This window comes from Myotis lucifugus, unplaced genomic scaffold (genome assembly GCF_000147115.1).
Source record: "Myotis lucifugus unplaced genomic scaffold, Myoluc2.0 scaffold_48, whole genome shotgun sequence".
In the NCBI taxonomy this organism is placed as follows: domain Eukaryota; kingdom Metazoa; phylum Chordata; class Mammalia; order Chiroptera; family Vespertilionidae; genus Myotis; species Myotis lucifugus.
The window spans coordinates 6,273,983-6,301,536 of NW_005871096.1; the positions used below are offsets into that span (position 1 = coordinate 6,273,983).

General features: G+C 42.2%; 1 protein-coding gene across 1 annotated transcript in view; it reads right to left on the reverse strand.

Moving 5' to 3' along the window:
- TBC1D1 (TBC1 domain family member 1) overlaps positions 1–27,554 on the reverse strand; it is a 207,145-nt gene that overhangs the window by 174,072 nt on the left and 5,519 nt on the right. The window contains 1 exon segment of the mRNA XM_023753657.1: positions 19,159–19,666. Within this exon segment, the coding sequence (XP_023609425.1) occupies positions 19,159–19,575 (417 nt within the window). The 5' untranslated portion in view covers positions 19,576–19,666.

A 27,554-nucleotide genomic window follows, 5' to 3' on the forward strand; every position in this document is an offset into this window, starting at 1 on the left:
ATATATATAAGAGAGGAAGGGAGAGGGAGAGAGAGATAGAAACATCAGTGATAAGAGAAAATCACTGATTGGCTGCCTCCTGCACACCCCACACTGGGGATCAAGCCCACAACCCAGGCATGTGCCCTGACCAGGAATGGAACCATGACTTTCTGGTTCATAGGTCAACACTCAACCACTAAGCCATGCTGGCCGGGCTGCACTTGCATTTTTTAATGTGATCACCTTATGAGTCTTAAATATAAGCAGTTGTTCCTTTCCGAGTAGTTAACTGCATAGAAACTGTATGATCAAATTAAAATCTATCATCTTAAAATTCTTCGGGTTATTTCTTCTTTGAACCCTTCATTTTCAAGATGCATGTTTCCAATTTTTAAAAAAGGGGAGGGATAAGTCTTCGGGCCTCCAGATAGGAGTCATCTTCTTGCACGTCTTTTCTCCCTGTTGTTGACATTTTCTTGTAAGAAATAAAATATCATCTAAGGAAAAGTTATTCAACAATTATGTCGAAGTATGCTAATTAACATTGTTTAAATGTTATATATACCAGAAATGTAATAAAAAATTTTAGATAGTATATGTTGTATATCTTTTTTTAAAAATATCATATTTTTAGTTGACAGATAAAGTGTACATTTGTACATCTGGTTTTGGATTCTGATCAAATAAAGCCAGAAACACTCCATGGTGACATAGGTTTGTTCACTATTTAAAACATGAAAGCCAAGACAGAAAAACCTAAAATCTAATTTAGTGTCATTTTGTTTTGTTCATAAAGCACAAATGCTATCACAGCTTTGCAATGAAAAACCATCTTCCTTTATCTATTCTTCATTGTAAAAGTCAGTGGCAGTTGCCTCATCTGTTAGGAACAGTCCTGGGAAATCCATAATATCATGGAAGGAGAAAGGCAAGAACAGATTTTAGAAGGCTGTGGTGTCATAAATCAAGCTTTGAGAATGGAAATCACATGGAAATGACATTTATTCACTTGCACGTACGACTTCTCTCCAGTTGTTGTTTTAAGCTGTGAATTCCATTAAGGCATGTCATCATAATTAAAGTGTAATCTCTGGTTTGAAATTTAACATCATGGAAGTAGCACTGGGCAGATATGGGCTCCAAGCCACACCTGCTGCCAAGGGGATCAGCTTCAAAATAATCGTAGTCTGTGTTTGAGGAGGGCAGCATTGTAGCAGATACAAAGCTATGCAAGATTCTCATTGCAGAGAAAACTATAATAAAGAGGGGAGTGGGGGAGGGGATCTAAATGACCATTAACAAGGGCTGGCTAAATTCTGGTACATCCATATATAGTCCAGATAGCATCAGGGGTCCTTCTGTCATTTGAGAGACAAAAAAAAATTGGATCAAAATTATGAGAAAATAATTTCTCTCTTCTCATGGGAAAAGAGAAACTCAGCATCCATCCCAAATTCTCCAGGGGTTCTTGGGAGTCACGGCTCCTCCTGTTCCCTTTGCCTCCGTGTCCAGCCCCCAGTGAATACTGGCTCTCTTCCCTGTCCTGCCTCCTATGGCTCTTGTTACTTGTCCCTTCTCTGTTCACTGTGTGCAGACATCCCACGTAGACCCTTTTCTTTGTTGTCTACAAATAATATTCACACAACCTCTCAGGTGCAGAACGCTGTAACAGCTATTTGGGAATGTGGGGAAGGGGAGGCCATGGTGGGAGGAGGAGCGAGGCAACCTACTGCAACATAATACAATATAGCTGCTAGCTGAAAACAGTCAGGCCTCCTGTGCTTAGACATTAGTCATTCCCTCATTTGCCATCAAAAATAGGAATTTCCCTTTGGCCTCCACACCCCATACTGTTGAAGTCTGGCTTTCCCAAAAATATTTTTGGTTGCTGTTATTTTATTTATTTTTGTATTGCTCCTGTGAGTCATTTTTTTCCAGCTTATTGAGATGTAATTGACATATAGCATTGCGTAGATTATGGTGCACAAGGTGTTGATTTGATACACTTATATGTTGTGAAATGATGGCCACCTTAGTGGTAGTTAACACCTCCAACTCACCATATAATTACATTGCTTTTTTGTGGTGAGAACATTTAAGATCCACTCCTTACCAACTTTCAAGTACATAATGCAGTATAATTAACTCTAATCACCGAGCTGTATACGAAGTCCCCAGAACTGATTCATCTTATAAGTGAAAGTTTATGCTCTTTGACCAACACTTCATTTCTCCCATGCCCGGCCCCTGGTAACCACCATTCTACTCTGTTTCTATGATTTTGGCTTTTAAGAGTCCATATAAAAGTGATATCATATGATATTTGTCTTTCTGGGTCTGACATCTCACTTAGCATAATACCCTCAAAGTCCATCCATGCTGTCACAAATGGCAGCATTTCCTTCTTTCTCGTGGCTGAATAATATTCCATTGTATACATAGACCACTTCTTCTTTGCCCACTCATCTGGTGATGGATACTTGGGTTGTTCCCATGTCTTGGCTATTTATTGTCTTGGCTGCAATGATCATGAGGGTGCAGATATCTCTTCAAAATCCTGTTGTCACTTCCTTTGGATATATATCAGAAGTGGGATTCATTTGGTAACTCTATTCCTACTTTTTTGAGAAAACTCCATACTGTTTTCCATAGTGTTGGCACCAATTTACATTCCTACCAACAGTGGATAAGGGTTAGGGTTAGGGTTATAAATATCTAATCACTACATCCTCACCAACACTTGTTATACCTTGTCTTTTTGAGAATAGCATTCTAACAGGTATGAAGTGATACCTCATGTTTGATTTGCATGTCCCTATGATTAGTGGTATTGAGCATTTCATTTCTTTTTTTAGCACCTTTTTTTGTTGTATTTGTTGGCCATCTGTATCACTTCTTTGGAAAAGTGTACATTTTTTAAATAAAAAAATTTTTAAATCAAAAAATTTTTTGGCCATTGAGTTGTATGAGTTCTTTATAAATTTTAAATAGTAACCCCTTATCTGATATATGATTTGCGAATGTTTTCTCCTATCCCATAGGCTGCCTTTTCATTTTGTATATGGTTCCCTTGGCTTTGCAGAAGACTTTTAGTTTGATGTAGTCCCACTTGCTTACTTTTGCTTTTGTTGCTCTCAAATCTTGCTTGTTTGTTATGCTAAGCGGATCGGACATCCCTGAGTCACTTCCAGCCCATCTTGGCCAACCTCTCTTTTCATAACCAAATGGTTCAAAGCTGAACAAAGATGGTGCTGCCATCCAAGAGCAGCTCTAGGTAGTCCTGAAACTCACCCTTCCTTTCTCCCTGCTGCATATAGTTGCAATTTCTCAAAAGGATACACCTCGACTACCATAAAGAACATCTAAAACATATCCATACATATATCTATGCATGTATTTATTTCTACTTTATAAATATGTAGGGCTATATTTATTTGCATTAATATGTTTAATTACTATGTTCTATATTAATATTAACCTATTATTATATAACATATTATTAACATATATTTAATTTTGAGAAGCATAGGACTGAGTTAAAACAGAAATGATATATAAATTGATTATATATAGAAACATTTGTTTATATAATAAAAGAATACAATCTGTAAGGATGCACACCATTCTGTTCATGTTGGTTTCTCTCTAGGAGGTAGGAATTAAGGTAAAACTTTTCATATCAACACCTTTGTACTAATTTTTTTTTACATTCAGCATAAATGCTTCTATAATCAGAAAAGGTATTTGTTTTAGAAAAAGAAAAGATTGATGCAAAAAAAAATGGACTCATATCATAGCTGAAAGAATTTAATTTATACATATGAAAGAGATCCTCAACAGTAAAGGCTGCTCAAACATTCACGAGACCTTTCCCACCACTTTCACCAATAACTGCCAGGAAAATTTTGTGTTCATAAAAACCAAGGAGAGTGTGTAGATTTCAAAGAGATGAGAGCCAATGAATATTATCTTATGAACAAAAACTCTTAAAGGGAAAGAATCTCAAGAGGGAGGGAAGAAGAGAGATATCTAAGAATAAAATCCTGCCAGAGCAAGAGAAATGTGTCCTGATGAGGAAGGAAAAGACAAACAAGAAAATAAACTAATATGGCTGCACAGGGAGTTTCTAGATGAGATTGGAGGGTAGGAGGAGAAACACATCCCTAAGAATGCGTACAAAAACACAACATTCATTCATTTACTCATTCAGGAAGCACCCACTATGCACCAGGCATGTTCTGGGTACCGAGGTCTGGCAGTGAGCAAGACAGGCAAGGGCCCTGCTCTCTTGTTACTCAGGCAGGAGGGGAGATGGTAGACAAGGAAGCATATGAACAAACAAGATAACTTCAGATAGTGGTAAGTGGTATGAAGACATTAAAACCAGATGAAGTGACGGTGATTGGTGTGAGGGTACTTTTAACTGGTGGCCAGAAGATGAGGTTCAAACTGAGTTCATAATGATCTAAGGAAAGAGCCACATGAAGAGCTGGGAGCAGAGCCTTCCAGGCAGAGGCAACAACAAATGCAAAGACCCGTGTGAAGAACAAGGTTGTCATGTTTTAGTAATAGATACACCAGAGTGGCTGCGGTCCACGGAGCACGGGAAAGGGTGTGGGGAAACGAGGTCCACATGGCGAGTCCCAGCAATGACACAGAAATTTAGTCTAAGTACAGGGGGAAGTCAATAGATAGGTTGTGAGCAGGGGAGTGGCATGAATTGTTAAGTTGTCTAAAGGAGGTTCTGGACGCTTTCTTAATGGAGAGAAGAAACAAGAAGGAAAACTGGGAAAATAGCCAGGAAGTACTGAAGCGTCCAGGAGAGGACTCAGGATTAGCAGTGGAATCAGAGAAGTGGCAGATTTGGAAAGGGTCTTGAATAATTTGAATGAGAGTGTGAAGGAAAGCGAAAAATCTAAGATGATCCTAGATTTTGGCTATAGCAACTGTCATTGCCACATAAGAGCTGCAAAAGACTGGGGAAGCTAACAGGTTGATGGGGAGTAAATCCGAGGGTTCTATCTTAACCATGTTGACTTTGAGATGCCCATTCAACAAACAAGTAGAAAGTCAGGTTGGCAGTTGGATAGACAATTCTGGAAATCCTGGGTGAGTCTGAAGTAATAGATAGCTTTTCGGAGTCACCGTTGAGTAGCTGGTATGTAATGATCTGATAAGTTCCTCTGGAAATGGTATCTCAAAGAGAAATGTAGAAGACCAACTCCTGGGGGACATAAAACTCAGAATTGAGAAGAGGAAGGCTAAAGGAGACTGGGTAGAAACCACTACTGAAACAGAAGGGAAAGCAGGAGGGTGTGGATTTCCAAAAGCCAAGAGAAGAGAGTGTTTTAAGATAGAAGAAACCCTTTCTCTCCAGCTATGCCGAAAGCGGCTGAGAAACTGGAGAGGAGAAATGCAGAGAAGGCGTCACCGGGTCTCATGAGCTGGAGCCATTTTAGTGAAATGATCAGGACAGAAGCCCAACTGGTAAACCGAGGAGAAAATGGACGAGTGCAAGTGAAGGTAACAACCGTGGCAACTCTTGAAAAATAGAGCAGAAAATTGGTCCAGCACCTGAAGGGAGCTGGAATGGGAAATGGGGTCAGGGAAGGATTTGTTTTTAGGATGGGAGATATGAGGATATATTTTTTAGAAGACCAGGCAGAACCAGATTAAGAATTTGTTTCTATTTTATTTTTCAGATCATTCCTTGGGAACCAATTAGATCAGCATCAATAGGACAGGAAATTGAAATCTGACTGACTTTCTTTTCCGTTAGAGACCAACAAACAGACTATTTAAACCCCTCTGGAAGTGATCAGAAGACATCATATGGGTTCAGTGAGAATAAGCCACTTCATATTATACTTTGGATCAAGATGCGTCTTGAGTTTCACCCTGGCTACTTCTATAGCCTCCTAACTGGTCTGCCTCATCGGTCTCTCATTCTTCTACTCCATCCTCCACTCCAAAATCTAAAAATAAATCCTATTTCACTTCCCTAATCAATGCTTCTAATAGAAACCTTCTTACGGAGAATATCTACTCCCCTTAGCAAGGCACACAAAGCCCTCTAAATTCTGGCCCCAGCCTTATCTTTCTGTCTTATCTCTGACAATACAATTTGCAAAACCCTAATCACAGCATCCCCAGCCACAGTGGACATCTGCAAATCCCCCTGTCCTGCTATGGCTCGGCAGGTGCTGTATCCTCTACCTAGTACGTCCGTTCAATCTGTACCCAACTCACTGGCCTGGAAAACCCACAGCAGGTCTTTAAAACCAATTCAAATGTCCCATGAAGGGAACAACTTCACTTCAATGTAAAACAGAATTAAGAGCAACTCAGTTGTCAGGAAATTTGTTCCTCATAATGGGAGATGTGGAAACAAGGAAGATGACTTTCCAGGTGAAACCACCTTGAGACAAGATCCATCCACGCCCATTGTCCAAATGGTTATCATTGTTAAGAAAAGTTCCAAATCTGTCTCTTCTGCCCTCTGGAGTAATTCATAATTTATCCATTACTTTTTGTACATGGCAGTGTTTTTGTTTTTGTTTTTTTATCTCTTACCCTCCTCTCCCCCCTCCCCTGCCTTCCCTCTGAGGTTGGTTGGTCTATTCGATGCTTCTATGTCTCTGGATCTATTTTTGTCCATCAGTTTATGCTGTTCATTATATTCCACAAATGAGTCAGATCATGTGATATTTATCTTTCTCTGACTGGTTTATTTCTTTTTTTTTCTTTTTTTTTTCTTTTTTTTATTTTTTTATTTATTTTTTTTTATTATGTGACTGGTTTATTTCGCTTAGCATAATGCTCTCCAGGTCCATCCATGCTGTTGCAAATGGTAAGAGTTCCTTCTTTTTTACAATAGTGTAATATTCCATTGGATCAAGCATGTTAAACTGGCAGCCAGCAGGCCACATGCCTTGTTTATTTGGCCAGTGTTAGTCTTTGAGTTTGACATGCTTGGTGTAGATGTACCACAGTTTTTTAACCCATTCATCTGCTGATGGGCATTTAGGCTGTTTCCAAATCTTAGCTATGGTAAACTGTGCTGCTATGAACATAGGGGTGTATATGTTCTTTCTGATTGGTGTTTCTGATTTCTTAGGATATATTCCTAAAAGTGGGATTACTGAGTCAAACGGGAGTTCCACTTTCAATTTTTTGAGAAAACTCCATACTGTTTTCCACAGTGGCTGCACCAGTCTACATTCCCACTAGCAGTGCATGAGGGTTCCTTTTTCTCCACATCCTTGCCAGCACTTGTCATTTGTTGATTTGTTGATGATAGCCACTATGACAGGTGTGAGATGGTACCTCATTGTTGTTTTGATTGCATCTCTCGGATGATTAGTGACTTTGAGCATGCTTTCATGTTTCTTGGCCTTCTGTATGTCCTCTTTCAAAAAGTGTCTATTTAGTTCCTTTGCCCATTTTTTGATTAGATTGTTTATCTTCCTTTTGTTAAGTTGTATGAGTTCCCTGTAAATGTTGGAGATTAAACCCTTATCTGAAATAGCTTTGGCAAATATGTTCTCCCATGCAGTGGGCTTTCTTGTTGTTTTGTTGATGGTTCCTTTTGCTGTGCAGAAGCTTTTTATTTTGAGGTAGTCCCACTTGTTTATTTTCTCCTTAGTTTCCATTGTCCTAGGAGCTGTATCAGTAAAGATATTGCTATGACATATGTCTAATATTTTGCTGTCTATGGATTCTTCTAAGATTTTTATGGTTTCCTGTCTTACATTTAAGTCCTTTATCCATTTTGAGTTTATTTTTGCGTATGGTGTAAGTTGGTGATCTAGTTTCATTCTTTTGCATATATCTGACATGGCAGTTTCTTAAGTAACTGCAGCATTCACACTAGGCCTCCGCCCATTCCTCCAAATTTCCTCTCCCATAGCTTACAGATGTTTGCTAACACCTGCAGTGCAGCATTCAGAACATATATTTGACATATAAAACATTGAACACTTCTAGAGGGGGCAATCATACCTTATTTGATTCTGTACCCTGGTGCCCAGCCATGCACATGACACATTGGTAGCATTCCAACGAGGAATTCATGTAAAATCTGCAACATTACAAATACCTACATCACTCAACCACCAGAAATGACGGCTCCCCGTGCACCACCAGCACTGAAGTGAACAGGAAAGTGCTCCTGCAGGACCAGCTGCCATGAAGTCACACTTACGGTGCTAAATCACACACAGTAGCACATCAGCGATCACACTCAACTCCACCTCTTTTCTTGGGTGTCCTGCATCAGGCTCCTCCCCCTAGACCTACCCCCAATCCAGCCTCTTCTGAGGCCTTCTCAGGCCAGGCCAGCCCCAGCTTGGCTTGCTCTAGTTGTGGGTTCAGACTCAGGCCACAGTTCTTGGGATTGGATGCCTGAGCATCCGAAGGGAGGAAAAGTATTTTAAAAAGAGAAAAACTGGAAACAAGAAATGTATCTGCTTCAATACATCCCAAACCAGTAGCTTTCATGGCTCTTGTCCACTGCATTACACATCTAGAATGAAAAACAGATTGTACTTTTCAGAGGAACTTAGAGCAAAAAAAAATCTATCATTAACAAATAGAAGACAGCAAAGAAAAGGGAGAAACCTGGAATCACTCAGATGAATGTTCAGATTTTTTCCGGAAATACTTCTTAGGTAGCTAGTCTCGCCCAGGGCTATTGGTAGAAAGAAGATGCACACTGTATATGAAATTTAAAATGTTCTACTTGGCACATTAGAGAAAGTAAAATGAAACAGGTGAAATTAATTTTAGTGTTATATTTTATTTAGCCCAATATAGCCAAAAGCTTATCATTGTAACATGTAATCAATATAGAAAACTATTGAGATATTTTACTTATTTTTCTACTAAGTCCTTTCAACCCACCGTTTTGACGCTTACAGCCCATCTCAATTCAGACCAGCCACCATTGCAAGTGTCTAGGCCACCAATCAATCCTTTGAAGATACAAATCAACTCTAGGTTCCAGCTACTTATAAAGTCTATTCTTAGGAACAGATATATATTTAAAAATAATTATCAAACTCAAAGCATCTGATGAAAAAAATGCAAATCTATTTAACATGATAGGTATTGAAGAAATAAAGACTTTTAATTTTTTTCTGATCATCTAATGTTAGGTGGATGCTTCTGAAGCCCTCGGACTCACTTTTCAAAGTCAAAAATAAATTACATAATCCATCCAGTGCCATGAACCCAAACCTCCCAGTAAATACTTGAGAGTTCATGCAGCGCGGGACGTTCTTTTTATAGATGAAAAAGAACGCCTGCCAACCCTGGTAACCAGCAACCGGCTTCTGTCTAGCATGATACACGGTCAAGTGTCAATTAGCAGACACAGATACACTGTCCCATGCAACTGTGCACTGAGTCATAGCTGCCGAATGGGACCCCACGTAAAACATAATAAACCAGAATGGGGTTCAAGATGCCCCATGGGAATTGAACATATTTAAAAGTCTTCCAAAGCCAGTACAACAAACCTTCCCCAAACCATTGCCTGAGTACCCAATAACAATAATAATAACAATGTCTGATATTTAGAAATTATGAAGGCCAAATACAGAAAGGGCAATAAATAAAAATATCTTAAAAATAATACCATGTTCTTCAGAATCATCATCCTCAAGGACAAAACACCCCGGCTCAGTGTTATAATCTCGATTTCACTTCAGCAAAGAAAGAAAGTAATGAGCCAGCAAATGTAACAGCCGAGTAAGAGGCCCAACTGAAGCCAGACTCTCCTGAAAACCCTAAAATAAGTGGAGCATATTTTAAGTCACTAACTTAAAATTCCAAGCAGATGGAGAATTATTAAAGACAAATCAGTAATGGGTAAAATGCAACTGAAACAAAACTACAACCTACAATTAAATTCCAAGAAATTTTTAAGTTAAATCATAAGACTCAGCCAAAGCAACTCTGGCTTTTTATGTAGGGGACTGAAGTATTAACTCTGTTAATCACAGGAAAATAACCTTAGGCCACCTTTTTGTTCAACACACAATATAACCAAATCCAAAGAGGCCAGTGCAGTTGCTGAGAAACACGACATGACATACTTACAGGGCCTTGTGCAAGAACATACTGGTTCGCCCTAATCAGTTTGGCTCAGTGGATAGAGCATCAGCCTGTGGACTGAAGGGTCCCGGGTTCAATTCCAGTTGAGGGCACATGCCTGGGTTGAGGGCTCTATCCCTAGTGGTGGCTGTGCAGGAGGCAGCCAATCAATGATTCTCTCTCATTGATGTTTCTCTCTCTGTCTTTCCCTTCCTCTCTGAAATCAATAAAATATAGTTAAGGGGGAAAAAAAAGAATGCACTGGTTCTACACTGGAATATTAGAAGGAAACATTTATGTTCTTAAGTCAACAAATAGTTAAGTAGTCTTAAAATTAGCAGTAAGGAAACCACCAGGTTTAGTCTCAAATCTATGTCACCTTCAACAAATGCAGTTTAGCTGCCAAAAATCATAGAAAAGGAAGCTTATTCACTCAAAGGACATTGACATTTTCTCAAATACATCTTCCTCACAACATTTACTAAAGTCCTCTTCTTTAAGGAGGTTTCTACTTCCCATGGAGTCACTCCGGCTCCCCTAACCTAACCTCGGCATCTTTTTCCATGCTTTACCCTCCCCTCCTCATCCCTAATATCTTAGCACTTTATTAAGGAGATCAATCTAGCTTCTCTCCCAGCAAGAAATCACACTTCCTCTTTGGAAGAGAGGGGGTTAGGCCAGCAAGATTTTAGCAAGTACAACATTCTCTTAGGCCGGATGGAGAAGGGGGAGCCCCTGTGCACCCCTGCAAAAATGACATCTAACCCATCCCAGTTATGAAACACCCATCCTGGTGCCAGACTGGATGCCAAATCCAGATCATCAGAATCTGTATAAAGTCAGGGGTAGAATTTGAAAAGCCACGACCTATGTCAGGTATGAAAAGGAAAGTCATTTAGAAAACAGTGGGCACTTATAGCAAAACTACTCTCATGTACCCAGCCTCTGACCCACAGTGTCCCCTCCCTTCACCACACACTCACCCACATGTCCCCTCCATGGACCATACTCCTATGAATGATCTAAAGTGGTGGCAAATCCAATATTCTTCTGAGTTCAGGTTTTCATAGACTCACTAGACAAAGCTGAAGAACTGGAGAAGCGAAGAATCGCTAGACCATTTTCTTAGACTTTATGTTGTGTCTAGGGCTGAGTCTGGGCGGAACTCTTGGTTTCTTTGTTATGTGATGGGGTAAAGACCTAGCCTGGGTCTCCCATGCAATTGTCTGTTTTTCAGAGTAGATGTTATCGTTTCCTACCATGGACCTAAACTCAAACTACACTTTAACCCAGAACCTTAGGCCCTGTGTTCACACGTGTTCTGAGGGATGTTCTTGGGTTTTAGGAGAAAATGTAATCTCTGGTCCAATAAATCTGTGGATTTAATGGACTAATGTACAACTCAAGAGAGAAATAGAAAATACAGTGTTTCTCTAGCACAGCGGTTCTCAGGGTGTGGTCTGCACAATTTAGTGAACCAATATTTTCTAATAACCAATGCATGATGTGTGGGGGCTAAAAAAATTAATATTTTTCCTCCCACCTTCTGAATTTTTTCAGCTGGGCTAATAATCAAATTAACAAAGACAGATTAACAAGAGAAAATAAAGTGTCTAATACAATTGTTAATGTTGTAATTAGCTAGTTATTAGGAAAGGAGCAAAAGGGAGGTCAGACATTATAAGCATAGCCATCTGGGCAGCTGCAGCAGGAAGCTGAAATATCACTCACCAGGGAACCACCAGTCCATTCCCTGCAGGTCATTGAGGAAGGGACTGGATAAAGGGAGATGGACGCATGTACAGTAAATTTGGGGTGACATAGGGAATATGCCTGTCTGTCTAACCTAAAGATAACTGGCTAGAGGAGGTGGGGCCACTGCAAGCCCATGAAAATTTGGGAATACATAATCCCCCAGACAAAGGAATTCTCACGCTTTTGGCTCATGTGGCTCTCTTGTTCCTCCGGCTTTGCTCCTGCCTGTGTTCCCTCCATAGGCATGTGGCCCTGTGGACTCCACATGCAATGAATGGACTTTAGGATTATAGCTGGGAACACAAACTAACCTAGCCTGATGCTTGATTAGACCACGCAAATATGGAATGGAAACTTTAGGCAACGGCTTTAATCCTAGTTCTGCTGAAGGCACAGCTGGATTTTTTCCTTGGCAGGACAGAAGGAAATGGAACCTTGGAAACTCAGGGACCTAATCCCACATGAAGAAATATCACTCATTCTCCTGTGAGAGTCTCAGAAAATTCATTTTCTTGTGACAACACAAGAACCCCATTTCCACCAGCAATAGATGGGGGCATATAGAGCTCCCCATGATAACACACATGCACATGGGGAATCCACAGAAGCATGAAAATTCCAAAAACAGTGAGGCATCATTAGGTATATATGACATTTTTGGACAAAGGAGAAAGGGGGCAGTGTATTAGATTCAAGAAGTGAGAATGGTGATTTACAGTTAGTTGCCGAAGAGCAAAACATATATGGCAGGAAAATGCTTGCTTAGCAACTCAGAAACAATGGGGCAAGGGGTATCTAGCTAACAGGCCCTACCTGAAGCCCTCTTGTTTATCATACAGAATTCAAATTAGGCAAAAGTGGCATCCTAAACTCTCCTTCCTGAAATAGGTTTTTCTGTCTGAATCTCTTGGACAGCAAAGTAGGGAGAGTGAACAGTTTTTCCTGAATCTTGTTTCTTAATAAACAGCTTAAAACGAATATCTCCAAAAGGCCATTTCAGGGTAGCAAAACTTTAGTTTCCTTCACATGCTTAAAAGATGTATTGAAGTACAAGATACACCAAGGAGTTTTAATATAACAAAAAGCAATTTCACGGGAGAACCTATTTCCTCCGGTAACACTCAGATATGGTTGCAGAATTCATATGGTAACAAACCTTTAAGAAACTACCACTTGTCGAGTTTTGGTACAAGTACTAAAGAAAAATATCCACAATTTTCTAAAAAGGCTATAAACTACTTCTCCATTTCCCTACTACGTATCTGTGTGATGCCAAGCTTTCTCATATACTCAGCCAAAACAACATATCACAAAGAATGTAGCAGCAGCCGAGAATCCAGTAGTTGTCTATTGATCTATACATTGAAGAGTGATGGCCCCCAAAAAGGAAAACTGTGGTAGGCAGTTAGACAGACATGAGCAGAGCAAGTGTGAGCGTAGATAGCTAGTTAGTTATTAACAAAGAAAGGGAGCAAATGGGATCAAACATGAAGCCTGATCAACTAGGAGCCTGTAGCATTCAGTCTCCCCAGGAGATAGCTGTGTCCTCTACAAGGAAGAATCAGCTTTCTCATCTCCCTGGGGGACAACAGACGGGGTTGCCAGGATTGGGGGTGGGGAGGTAGGGAGAAAACAACAGGGAAATTCCTTTGCTGGGCACTCGCACAGTAGAAGCCAAGCTGGTGCAGGGGGCGGGCCCAACACAAGTCAGAAAAGAGCCAGGAAAGAGATTGGCTAGCTCGAAAGAAAGCTTACTCCTTCCCAAGCCCAAGAAATAAACAAAGCTTAACAAAGGCTCTGGATTTGTTCCTTCCTTAGTTCATTCGCACGGGCTCTCTCTCCACAGCAGCCGTGCAGGCCTGGGTATGGCAGCCACTCAGGCCCAAGCTCCAGCCAAAGCGCAGCACCCCTGGATGAAAACAGAGACTAAGCTAGACTACCAGAGCTTCGGGTGCCGATGCCTGGTAATGGCACAGCCTGTCTGGGCCCTGGTCCTCCTGGGCTTGGTGAGGACAGGTGTGGGCTTGCCGCCCCAGGGGTTAGCCTTCTCCTACAGTGAGATGGAGCTGAGTCACCTGGTCGTGGATGAGACATTGGACATTGCTCATATCCTCCCATGTGTGGGTCACCGAAACGCTCTTCTTTCAACTCCGTGGAAGAATCCTATTTCCACCGGCAACACAAGGATGATAGGCCAGGTACAGGTCACCAGGCCAGAAAATCCTGGGTGCCTAGCAACTGGGAAAATAAATACCTTGCCCCCAGGGTAATCTTTCCTCCCCTAGCCTATCACTGGTCATGCAGTTCAGACCCTCCCTGACCTTTCCTCCTCTGGCATGTTGCTAGTCATGTGGTAGACCCCCTTGGAGGAGAAACAAGGGGCCAAAGAGTGGCCCTTGGACAACCACTTCCTGAAGCATTAACCCCTGGAGATAACATCTAGGCCTCAGTTGTGTTTCAGTTCCAGGCCCAGAGAAGCAGCAAAACCAGATTAGCAATGCCATGGCAGACATCAGGACCAGCTGCATTGACCAAGGACTCCCTGCCCTGGGACCGACCAATCAGTGGAGACCACGACCCTGAAAGGACACACCTGGAAACCGGATGAATATTCTATTAAGATCCTCCCCTGAAACCTCCTCTAAAATCCCCCCTTAAAAGCCCTAGGACAGAGAACCCTGTGCACTCTTCCTCTTTGGAGTAGGCCAGAGCCTTTCCTGCCCCTCCCGTTCCCCCCAAGCCTGTTACCTTTACCCTTCTCTTTCCTAAGCTCCAAGGGCCCCTTCTTTGCCTCTGTAACTTGTTTCCTAAGCCCATTTCTTTTATGACTCACTTCTCTACCTCTGTGACTTTCTAAATAAACTTTCTCTTATGGTTTGAGTCTTGACTCTGAATTCTTTCTTAACCAGAACTCAGGTACCAAGGTGCTGAACCAAAGTCGGGTCTGACTCCACCAGCCTAACACCTGGTGCCATTATCACTGCCAACAAAACAATGCCTCTCATCACTAAATTGTTTTGGAAAATACGGTTGTTTTTTTTGTTTTGTTTTGTTTTTCACAAAAACAGTATTCATGCTAGCATGTAAGAAGTTTATTTTTAAATAATTTTAGTAATCAAATGATTAAATAAATTCTTAATTATATATAATAGTTAAAATAAAAATTTAATTAAATAATGAAGTAAATTTTAAATGAATTAATACCTGTATAATTTCTCAGTTCTAATGTCTAAAATGGTATTGTTAATAGATGTAACCCACATAAACTAATGCTTTTTGGGATCCTCAATAATTTCTAAGAGTGGAAAGAGGTCCTCAGATGAAAAAGCCTGAGATGCTGCCCCAATGCATTTTGATCATGGAAGCCTTTCTCTGGAGAACACCTTGAGTACGTCCTATGGAACATACAGTAGGAAACACAATCTCATGCTGTGCTTATCAAATTATTCCTTTATGTGCCTCTTCTCCCTAGACATCCCTCAGTAAATTAATTTATAGTCTAATCAATGGGTTTCCTCTCAAACAGTAGTTTGTGCTCATGACCCTGGCAGTTGATGCATATATCTCCTCTGGCAAACACAGTCGATGCTGCCCTCACCCATTTAGAAGAGGGATTAACCTAGAGAACTATTTCACTGAGCAAATGTTACAAATAGTCCAGAGAAATGATGACACAGGTGAACATGCTTCTACACCAGATAATCCTCTGTTACGAGATACCGTGCCAGGGATAGGCCAAGATCATAAGAAATATGGCACCGGTTAGAATCACGGCCAGTTTGGTGAAGCATTCCGTTTCCAACAACAGAAGCACTGATTGAAGTACCGATGTTACAAATTACCCTTTTATAAAATGAGCCGGATGACAGCAATTTATTACTCCAAGTACTGACAATGTGTATTTGCAAAACTTTGTATACGAGCCAAAAATAACTTAAGGAACTAATTCATATTTCTACCATGCTTTTTAGAATATGGTAGTGTAAGGTCAGTTCTCTGCTTTTGGTGAGACTGGAAGCCTCAATTACAAAATTGAGTTATGAATCTCTTCTTCCTGCCAGGTGTCTGAGTGACTGGCCAGAAGCCTATTCTTAGATGGCTCTAAAATATCTTGGGAAAAAGTCAAAAGTGTAAAGTGCTGAACAACTATTCTGTGCAAAAAAACTCTCCCCAAGGAAACTCAGTCTTTACACAGAGCTGGCCTGGAGCACAGGCTGTTCAATCCTCTAATCTTCATTCTGGAATTTGCCCAAATAGCAGAAACCATTAAGTTTATTATGCAGCTTTGTAAGTGTCTAGTTTATAAAACCTTGCTTAATTTTTTAAAGATGACCGGGATCTCACCCTGAAAGCGGAAGACACTCATCTTGATCTCTTTTTTCTGTGACCGGGGACTTGAAATTAAATTAGCCTCTAATTGGCTTCCAATAAAACTTTCTTTGATGAAAATTGTTTTAGAGCCATACCTGCTTAGTAAGTTTCAGGTCCTGTTCTACTCATTTAATCCTCGCAGCAACTCTATGAGCTAGAGACTATAATTATCCCCGGTTTACAGATGAGGAAATGGGCTCAGTGCCTGAGGCCACGCAGTTTATAGGTGGCAGACAGGACTAAAGAACTGAACGAGGAAATAAAATGGAGTCACTCCAGTTAAGCTGCTACTCTTGTTTTAAGTAGCCTGGAAACTAAAACTTTTTAACTTTTCAGTCCTGTGTCAATGCCTGAAGATACAAACCTCCAGACGCCCCTCTGATCGCCCCCTGGAGGTCTAAGGAAAGCATGTCCATGGACTCAGCCTGCTGACATCGGTATCTAGACCACCAGTCCTCTAAAGACTTAGCATCGCAGACCAATGCAGAGGCGAGGCATGCGGTGCTGGGAGCCGGTCCATCCTTGCTGCTTGACACAGTCGCTGCAGGAAAGAAACATCTGCACAGCATATGTTTCAAGGGACCTGGCATATAAAGCATATTGTTCTTAATATGTTTGCTCTCCTTAGTGCCATGTGTTTTAACCAAGGTCACCTCTCTGAGAAAGGTTGTTTCCCCAGGTGGGGATTTTTCCCTGAGGTTAGGGAGGAGATACAACCCCTTAACTAAGTGCCAGGCGGGTAGTTAAGCTACATAATCTTTACTCCCTGGAATGGAGATAAGAAACGCCCTAACCTTTGTAATAGAAATTGACAGGATTAAAATCGGCTGGTATAAATACGGATGTAACAAGACAATAAACATCAGATCCTCATCACATCCTCATCAGCTCCTAACCAGAACGTAGCCAGAGAACATGGCAAAAGATCCTGGACAGAACCTGGCTACAGAACTTCACTGGAGAACCTAGACAGAACATGGCAAAAGAAACTGGATAGGACCTGGCTAAAGAACCTGGTGACTGAACCTGGCTGGAGAACCTGGAGAACCTGGCTGGAGAACCTAGCGAGAGAACATGGCACCAGAACTTGGTTGGAGATCCTGACCAGAACTTCGCTGGAGATCCTAGCCAGAACTTCGCTGGAGATCCTGGAGGGAGAACCTCTCTATGCTGATGAACTGAACCCAGTTTCCATGTCATTCATTCTTTGCCGACTCCGTCCACACCTTTGGGGATCCCTGGACCTGCTGGGGTTGGACCCCAGCAATGTGGGACTGATTCTTCTCAAGAACATACTTTTTACCGGAAGAACCCCCACTTTTCTTTCTTCTGCAGAACACTGTAGGTCTTGCCTAGTCGTGTTTCCGGTTTGCAAGCCCTAAGACCTTGAATAAATCTTCATCATTTATTTCTAGCCAAAGCCTCCTGATTCACTGACTCTTGGTGGACAACTGGAATCCAGGAACCTCCGAACCAGGATGCCACCCTACCAATTTGAGACGCATGGATGGTAACATGAAATGATTTACAATAAGAAGAGATCCACTTTCGTGGGGAAAATAGTGGGTTTAAGCTCCAGATTAGCCTTTATTTCAGAAACACTTCCTTATACTCCGATGTGTTAGGCGCCATTCCCTGTCTTCCCCATCACACCACAGCCACATGGCATCTACCTGCCTTCCTTCTAGCCTGTACTAATATCCTCTCCCATGGCACCTGGAGCAGCGATCACTGAATGAATGCGTAAAAGAACCAAGGAACGATCAAACAAAAGTGAATTTCCACAAATCTACTTACTCTCCAAAAACGTTAATTTCCCAACGAGTTCTGTGCGTCCTGGAGGATAAGCAAAACACCCAATGGGGTGCAGGGAGAACCCCTGAGCAGTGCTGTTTCTACTCACTGACATTGACCACGTGGACTGACTGGCACCCTCACTGTTGCCTGTGGCAGACAGCGCACAGGGTCCTCGCACGGCTTTCCTCGGTTCACCGGGGCCCTCACCTGTTTGCTTTCCAGAGTCTGTACCAAGTTGTAGCTGACCTGGGCCACCTGAGAAAGTGGCTGTAGAAATTATATTTTCAATTTTTTCTGAAATAACCCTTACAGGATGGGCTTGAAACGAGTCTTACACAGGACAGCAAAACATGCCAACAATAATGGAAGCACGGGTGAACAGGAAAATAGTAGAACTGGTGATGTTTTTACCATTTCTCATGTAATATTTTTCTCAGGCACACCATGAGATATAACTACAGCAAGCTAATCAGATCTGACAAGAAGTTGGAAAAAAAATCAAAACAAAACAATGACAACAAAATACCCACTCTGGACGTATCAAAACTTAAGATTCATATCCGCTATCCTTGTGGTCCTTGCCTAAGTGAGCATCATGCCTTGGGAAACTGGCTAATAATGTTCTCACACAGTTTATAAGTACATATATTTTTATTCACAGCATAAAAAATGGGGAGCTCACTGATCTAGAACTTTGCTACTCAAAGCCAATCTGCAGAGCAGCCCGCCCAGCATCACCTGGCCACGGGCGAGAAATGCAGAGTCTCAGGCGCCGCCACGGACCTACTGAACCAGCGATTGCCCTTTACCAGGATCCCAGGCAATTCACGGGGCACATTTTTGTTTGAGTAGCACTGCTTTAGGACACACTTCTTCAATGATATCAATCCCAAAAGTTCAGCTCTTATTGATAAGGTTAGGCAGATTTCTCTTTTGCATTTTTTACCTCATAAACGTATCATTTCTAACATTTGATATAAAGTGTTCTTCAATACTATTAAGAAACTATCCCCATACATCAAAACTCCAGTGAAATAATACACATATAACTGCAGCATCATCTGGAATGCCGGTATACATAAAATAAACGTCTAGGCTCCCGTACAATAAAAACCATCCTGCCACACCTTAATCATTCTGATCCCCGCCTCCACTTACTTTTGTTTGATCATCAGCTTTGAACACGTAGCAGATACTCCGCCTACTGGCCGCATCATCCTTAATCAGACAGGCGAAGTAGCTCGGGTCGTGACTGTTGTGGATCAGTTTGTGAGCGTGCTGAGGCTTACACTCGAAGATGCTGGAACAGATCAGCGGATCCCACTGCTGAGTCTTCTCTGGCTCCGGTTCACATCTCAGTCCAGAGGGCGAGACGCAAAGCCGGACTTGCTTGGTACCGGGTTCCTTTTTGGAGGACTGCCCGCTGAGCCGGCGCACCTCTGCCACGACCCAGGGCAGCATGGGCATGGTGGTCAGGGAATGCACAGGCAAGGAGCCCACCAGCTGGAGGCTGAAGGCCACCCAGGCCTCGTTAGGGAACGGATGCTTCCTCGCCGTGAATGTGATTGGTTCCATCTTGGGAAAGGTCTGGAAACTCAGCAACACCTTCCCATGCTCCTCGATGGTAGACCCAGCAACCTATTTGACCTGCTCCTGGTGCAGAAGCCTGGGGGAGACACAGAGGCATTCAAATTTAATGAAGTCACAGCAAAAGCTCCTTTCAAAGGGTTATTATTTCAGAAGAACTTAAAAGTCTGAAACCCAACATGGGCTGGTGAACACACAAAACAATATACAGTTGATGTATCATATAGAATTGTACACCTCAAACCTACATAATTTTATTAACCAATGTCACCCAATAAATTCAGTTTTAAAAGCCTGAACCCCAAACATAGGAAGAAATGGATATTCGTTCAAATACGCTGCTCTGCGGAGAAAGAGCATTCTTGAAATTGCATTTCATATAAAATCTGAATATGCCATAAATGTCACACTGACGGTGGGTTACAAAGATCCCACCGGGAAACTCCTATTAAAGTTAAGCTTCACAGAGCCCACAAAGGCAGGCACTATGAAAAACAACATAACGCTCCCAGGACAGCCTGAAACCCTGTCATGTTATTTAACATATGCTTCAAGGAGTTTTTTAAAGATAATCATATTCAGTACTGGTAACTCACCCCCACCCCCACAAAAGAAAAAATTATCAGCTATTCATTATCATAGTCTGCTGAACCAGACTGGTTTTAACACCTTATCTATCGCTTATGATACCACTTAAAGTTTAAAAGTCTCTCCCTGGCATAGTTCAGAGATTCTGAATCACAAACTCAAATTCTATTAACAGGTACTTGGTGCCCATTATGTTCCAAACACTATCACAAATATCGTTTTGTTTTATTCACGTAAGCCATCACCCCATTCCCGTCCTTATCAGTAGAGGATGTGGCTTCTACCAGACTCAAACTTTCAACTTCCATATGGGTGATTTTCAGCAACCATATCTGATACATCCTAACATCTGCTTGTTCCATTGGATGATGAAACCCTTCTGTTCAGAGCTGATTGGTCTACAGCACCTCAAGCCCTATTACTCATTTGCCCCTGGATAGTCATTCTCCCATGTATTTCCTGAGCATGTATACACATGCTGAGGAGGAACTCGATAAAGATAGGGGCCACGTCTATCTGATTCACCATTCTATCCCTGGTGCCTGGCACAGCGCCTGACTCAGAATAGGTTCAATAAATATTTTAAAGTAGTGAATGAAGACTCTTCCATCCTAAAAATAAAGATATTTCCCCTTGACCTCAAACCTCCCCCAGCCACAACTCTTCCTTCTCTACACAAATTTCTTCAAGATAAAATCTACAAGGTCTCCACTTCCCACTGTCCATCCACAATATCTGGACTGTGACTAGAAGCACATTGCTCCTGGTAAGTTCACCCACATGCTCTGGTTGTGAAATCCAAAGGGGACTTTTTAGTTCTTAACTGTCTTGTCCTTTCTGATGAATTTCTCAATGTTGACCACTCCCCTTCCTGCTTAAAACTTGTGGTTCTCTATCTGAACCTCTCTGGGTTGCTTCTTTTCAGATTCTGTGATGACTTTCTTTCTCGGTTCCCCTCATTCTACCTGCATGCTCTTGGTTGTTGACACCTAATATCTTGGTGTCGACAACCACATTCCAATAATCCTGCTGCTGCTGCTAACAACTTACTTTTATTAAGTACCGGCACTCTGCATGTGTTATTTCATCTTCCTAACACCCTTCACCTCCAACCCTAGTCTCAGTGAGAGACTACTATTCTTGCCACTTTTCACGGCCTAGGAAACTGAGGCCTAGAGAGCTTGAGTCATTTGTCACAGGTGACGTGAGAGTCCACACCTCATTCTCAACCCCTCCTCTTGAGTGCTGCACAAAAATGCATCTACCACACACACCCTGAGGATTCCCAGGGTTCATCTCCCATTGAACCTCAAAGAATTCCAGATCCGTACAAGCCATTAAATGGTTCTATCTGGGTAGCCTGTAGGCACCTCAGTCTCAACTTAGTTATTTTAAAACTAACTCAGTCTCACCTCTCCCCTTTCTGCTTCCCAAAACTTCTCTTCCTTCCTATAAGTTATATCTCTGTGACCAGCATCAATGTTTATGTTATTGGCTAAGCCACAGCCAAGGAGTTGTTGGGATCCCCTCTCCCCAAACTCATATATTGAAATCCTAATTTTCAATGTGCTGATTTTAGGAGGTTGGGCCTTTCCGGAGTGATTAGATCATGAGGGCAGAACTCCCATGAATGGAATTAGTGCCCTTATAACAGAGACCCAGACAGGTCTTTTGTCCCTTCCACCAAGTGAGGGTGCAGAAAAAGATGGCATGAACCAGGAAGTGGGCCATCACCAGACACCGAATCTTCCAGCACCTTGATCTTGAACTTCCCAGCCTCCAGAACTGTGAGAAATAAATTTCTGTTGTTTATAAACCACCCAGTCTATGGTATGCTGTTATAGACTAAGATGAATCATTCAGATTCCTTCTTCATCTTACCACTACTTCTAAGACATATTTAAATATTTCTTATCTTTTCTCAACTGGAGTAAAAGAGTCCCAACCTTCAATCCCTCCTTCACATATTTCCTAGAGTAATTTAACAAACACACAAAATTGATCACGTCACTCCTCTGCTAATAATTTCTTAATAATTGCCCCATAACATCTGAAGTCTTCTACATGGTATATAAGGTCTCTTTGGAATATGGCCCAACTATATGCTCCCCTCAAGCACCCTCCTTCATGCACCTTTTGGCTCTGAAGATAGAGAACTAGTTATGGTTCCCCATAGGAGATGTGATTTCTCATGCCGCTGTGCCATAGTGCATACTGTTCCTCCCTCCCGGGAACACAACTCCTGCCACAAACTGTAAAGGCTCTGAGATTTTAACAGTTAGCCTGCCACAGTTAGCCTCCTGGTAGGAGACATGAGACTCCTGAGTCTGAGGCAAAGAGCAACAGCACATTTCATGACAGTGTATTTCCTGTCTCTTTTCCTTTAAACTATAGCTTCTCTTAATGATGAGGACAGACTTGAAGTTCACATAACCCCATAAATAATGGTCTCTCGTGCCTTTTTCCTCTCTCTAACCTACAGGTGAAAATAGCATTAAATGTCTGGGTCAGTGTTCACTCCGGTAACTGAATCTGTTTCAAGTTCAACTGCTGACAACTGCTAATCCCAAGACATGATTAAAGAAGTACTAGAATTTGTCAATTCTAGTACTGTCAATCATTGTAACTGAAGCAGTTATTAATATGATGGCAACAGCATCTCAGAATTACTTTTAGTTTTCTTATTTAGTTTTCTGTACTTAATGCAAAAAAAGTGCAGAATTTAGTAATTTAAGTCATTTGGTAAATAATTAGCCATTAATCAGTTCTGCCATTTCATTGACAAAACTACTAGTATTTAATGGCCTAAACAGGGGTGCAAAATCATTTGCTCTGGCCCTGCCAAGACCTAAGGGGTGAGTTTGTTAAATGTTTGACCAAATACAGCAGGCTAATTTTTAAGGTGATAATTTTGTATGGCCCTCGAATGATGTTATAAATATCCAGATGACCTTTGGCAGAAAAAAGGTCCCCCACCCTGGCCTAAAGTCTTCACTTTTTAACCAGCTGGGATACATTCTTAGTATCTCTGTAAAAAGTGTACTGGGCCTTAATACTGTTTACAAACTATCAAATAAGTTCTATCTCACACACAGTCATAATTATTTATAAGCAATTCAGATTTTGCTGATATAAGATTCATGGTAACACATTAGGTAACTGTTTGTATTACTTTTCAATAAAAAGTTCCATGAAACAGATGAACTATTCAAAAAATACTAATAAACCATCAGATTATTTTTTTTAAACCATCTCAGTCCACATCATTTGCACACAACCTCTGACCTTTAAGCCTCAGATTCCACCTATTCCAAGAGGCCTCTCGTGCCTCAGGCCCTCAGTATGATCTGCTATCCTAGTGAGCTTGTTATATTCCTGTGTGTACACGCCCCATCATTTACAGAGACCGTCTGTATTCTACACAACTCCTACCTACCACAGTCCATAAACATGGTAGCTATCCGAAACACAGAGATGCTTTCATTAAAACAACTTCAATAATCTTGTTAGTGGATCCTGCTAAACATATTCCAGGAAGCCTGCACTTAGAATCACACCATTTTAAAGCTAGAAAGGTCCTTTTAAGCCATTCAGAAATCCCCCTCATATTTGAAATGAGGAAACTGGGTTCTGGAGAATAAGTGGCTTGTCCAACTTTGGTGACAGAATTAGGACAATCCAAGTCCCTGACTCCCTTCCAAGTGCTGCAAAGAACCTCAGTTTCCTCAAGAAAACAATTTCAAGTGTGCAGTTAAGAAAGCAAGTTACTTAACTTCTCCAAAGTTCAAGTTTATTCTCGTAAGTGTGGAGAGCGGCTACAGCGTTTGGACAGGTTCAAGCCTGGGACTAATGAGAGGGCACGATCCTCTCGTGGTAAAGCCACCTGTAAGTCCCAACACAATTATAGCCAAAGGCTAACGTTGTAAGCTTGACCTTATGGTCCAAACCTGTGGTCCCACGTGGCTAAGTGATATGGGTTGTGGGAGGTGCAGCAAGTAAACAAAGTTTGATCCAGTGTATGTAATTGAGTAGATTTGAAACCCACGAGAACATTGAAACCACGCCCTTACTTTGCCTCGTGGAATCTGGCTATAAAATAAAGACTCAGCTTTCAGGCTATGGCACTGTCTCTCCATCAGAGAGAGCAGCGTCCCACCTAGACCCAGCTTTCTTCTCTTGTCTGTCTTTCCTAAATCCCTCACTGCCCCCTCTCAGGTTCAGCACATGGCGCCCAACGTGGGGCTGAGTATGAGGAACAGGGGCCTGAGTTCAGGCTCACCCATGGCCGTGCCGGCTCAACACAATAAGATAATGGAATAGGATCATCTCCAAGTTTTCTTCTATCTCTAAAATCTGGTGAATCTAATTTCATAACGTATGAAACCAAATGTCCTCAGCATCGTGTGGGATGGAAAGCTACTCCCATCTTCCTGTCAAGAACATAAATGTGGAGGAGGTACATGAAGGAAAGATGGGGTGACTGATCAGGAAGCCAGAGAAGTGATGGTGGGAGTTAGGAGAAAGCTGCTATTGGGAACACCCTCTCTTCCCAGCCCCCCATCCACTCCTTGCCAGCAAACCACAGGGAGTAGGATGGGGACTTTCCAGTGGCTGAGGATGCTGCTGCCTCTGCAGGTTTCGCCCTCACCTCCTCGGAACTGCTGGGAGGAGGGAAAGAAAGAATAAAGGGAGGTGTGTTGGAAGCTTCTAGCTCCAGGCTGGGGCAGGGTGTCCCCAGATGGCCACTCATTCTCCTCACCCGGCCCCAGCCCCTGCTCCTGGCAAATCAGTGGTTAATTTTTCAGTTGTTTAACCCAGACAGAGTGGTCAGTCATGTGGCTGAACAGAATTATTCTGTCACCTGAATAGTCTATTCTAAAACCACTGGCTTGGCTAAACTATCTGTCCATTTTTACATAGCACACCACCCAATCAGAGTAGTGTGTTGCTCACCCCAGAATCACCCTCAGGTCCCTTTGGAGCAGTTGTCTATTTCATTATCATACAGAGCTCCTGGAGCCAGGGCTTCCAATCTTTCCAACATCAAGAATGCTCCCATGACGGTCTAAAGATGGCAGCATAGGTAATCGCCGCCTCCCACAAACACATCAAAATTATAATTAAAATACAGAACAACCATTACCCAGAACCACTGGAAAGCTGGCTGAATGGAATTCCTACAAGAAAGCACACAGACTGGTAGGAGGCACCGAACGGGCCTCGCACCCACCTGTGCTGCTTTTTTAATTGGGAGGGAGATCGTCTCTGCAGAGGCCACCTGAAGGAGCAAGGGGTCCCAGCCCCACACCAGCCCCCCAGCCCAGGGCCCCAGAGCTGAGAAAAGAAGTCCTATGGGCAGTAAGAACTATAGGCTGTAAAAACCAGTGTGCATTGGAGCTCAGTGACACAGAGGCTGCTGGAGACCCAGCTGTTCCTCCTAAAAGGCCGGCACCACGAACTGAACTTACAAGGTCCTGCTTCCTCTGAGCTCCAGCACCACAGAGAGATTTCGGGGGGAGGCAGGGGAAGGGGGGACATAGACACATACGAGGAGGAACTGGATTGTCTGGCATCGGGGCAGGAACTTGTATTGGGATGGCTTTCTCCCAGACGGAGGTGCTGGCATGGATCATAGTTCCTATGCTGAGACCTCCGGTTGCAGGGCTGACTGACAGCCACTTCTGTTTGCTCTGCCCTGGTGATTCCCTAAGGGCCTGCCTCATCCAATTTACAATCCCACCCAAGCTGCTTGCAGCTGCTTTGCATATAAATGGCCTGTCCTTACTCAGGCTAAAATCAAACAAGCTGCAGCTGGGTCAGGGAGCCCCAAACCTATCTATAAAAGGCCCAAAACCTGGCAGCAGCACCAGCCTGCCTTGCTTCATAGCTGGGACTCATCTGGGCACTTTCAAACCCAATACAAAGAAGAGGAATCTGCAGATCTCCCAGTAGCTCCTGCTGGGTGGCCCCAGGCAGTGGCTGACTTTGTACCTCCCTGGAGACCCAAGAGCCAGTGCACCCAGTGGTCAGTGTCAGACCATACCAGATTACAACTCTTCACATCCATAAACAAACACTCAAGGGGCAGACTCAGTAAGCACCAAAGCCCCACTGGAGCAAGTCCTACCCCATAAGGTGTCTCCTACACAGCAAGCAGCTCTCCCACTGTAGTCACAGCTGGTCCTCACAGTAAATTGGCTTGGAGGTCAATTCCTCCCAGTGACATCAACAGCAATCAAGTCTCAACTACAACAAGACTGTGCTCACAGCCCACAAAGGGGTGCACCTAGAGTTCCCAGCTCAGGTGACTGGGAAGGCTGAGCCACTGGGCCCTATAAGACACCTTCTACACAAGGCCACTCTACCAACTCAAGAAGACATAGCAGCTCTACCCAATACATAGAAACAAACACAGGGAAGCAGCCAAAATGCAGAGACAAAGAAACATGTCACAAATGAAAGAAATGGAAGAAAGCAAACTATTGGATATAGAGTTCAAAACGAAGGTTTTAAGGTTACTCAAGAATCTTCTAGAAACATCCAAAAAAAAAAATGAAAAAGGCCGTCAGAAATTAAGCATACACTGACTGAAATAAAGAATAATAAAGAGCTTCACAGACAAGAAAAAGCTAAAGGAATCATCACCACCAAACCAGTATTATATGAAATGTTGAAGGGTATTCTTTAAGAAGAGGAAGAAGAAGGAAAAGAAAAAATATGAACAACAAAATGGCAACAAATGCATACCTATCAACAATTAAATCTAAAAATCAAAATAAACAAATAAGAAATCTAATGGACAGAATAAAATAGAATCAGAGGCATGGAAATGGAACAGACTGACGATTCTCAGACAGAAGGGGGGTAGGGAGGTGGGAAGAGATTAAACAAAGATCTTATATGCATATATGCATTACCTATGGACACAGGGTGGTGAAGGCCTGGAGTGGGAGGGGATGATGGGGGGTAAAAAGAGGGACATCTGTAATAATCTCAACAATAAAGATTTTTTTAAAAAAAGAATGCTCCCGCACCAGTGTGAGCCTAATTTGACACATAAGAAATGATGTTTTATTTATTTCCTTCCTATGTAAAACAGAGCCAATTTAAGGCTAGTCCTTACACTTTCACTTCTTGTATTCTCTTCTACTGTATTGCACAGGATAAAGGGGTGGTGGGTGGGGTCCTAGCTGGGATTATGTATAACCCTCCCTCCTGGCATAGCTGCTTTAAGTTACTTATTCTCCTAAAAGGAATAGTAATATACAGGCTGTCCCCCAAAAAATGTATACACACTTGAACAGCTGATAGCTCAACTGATGTTTCTTTCTTTTCATATTTAACCCATTGGAAATTAATAATTATTCACAGTGTGTATA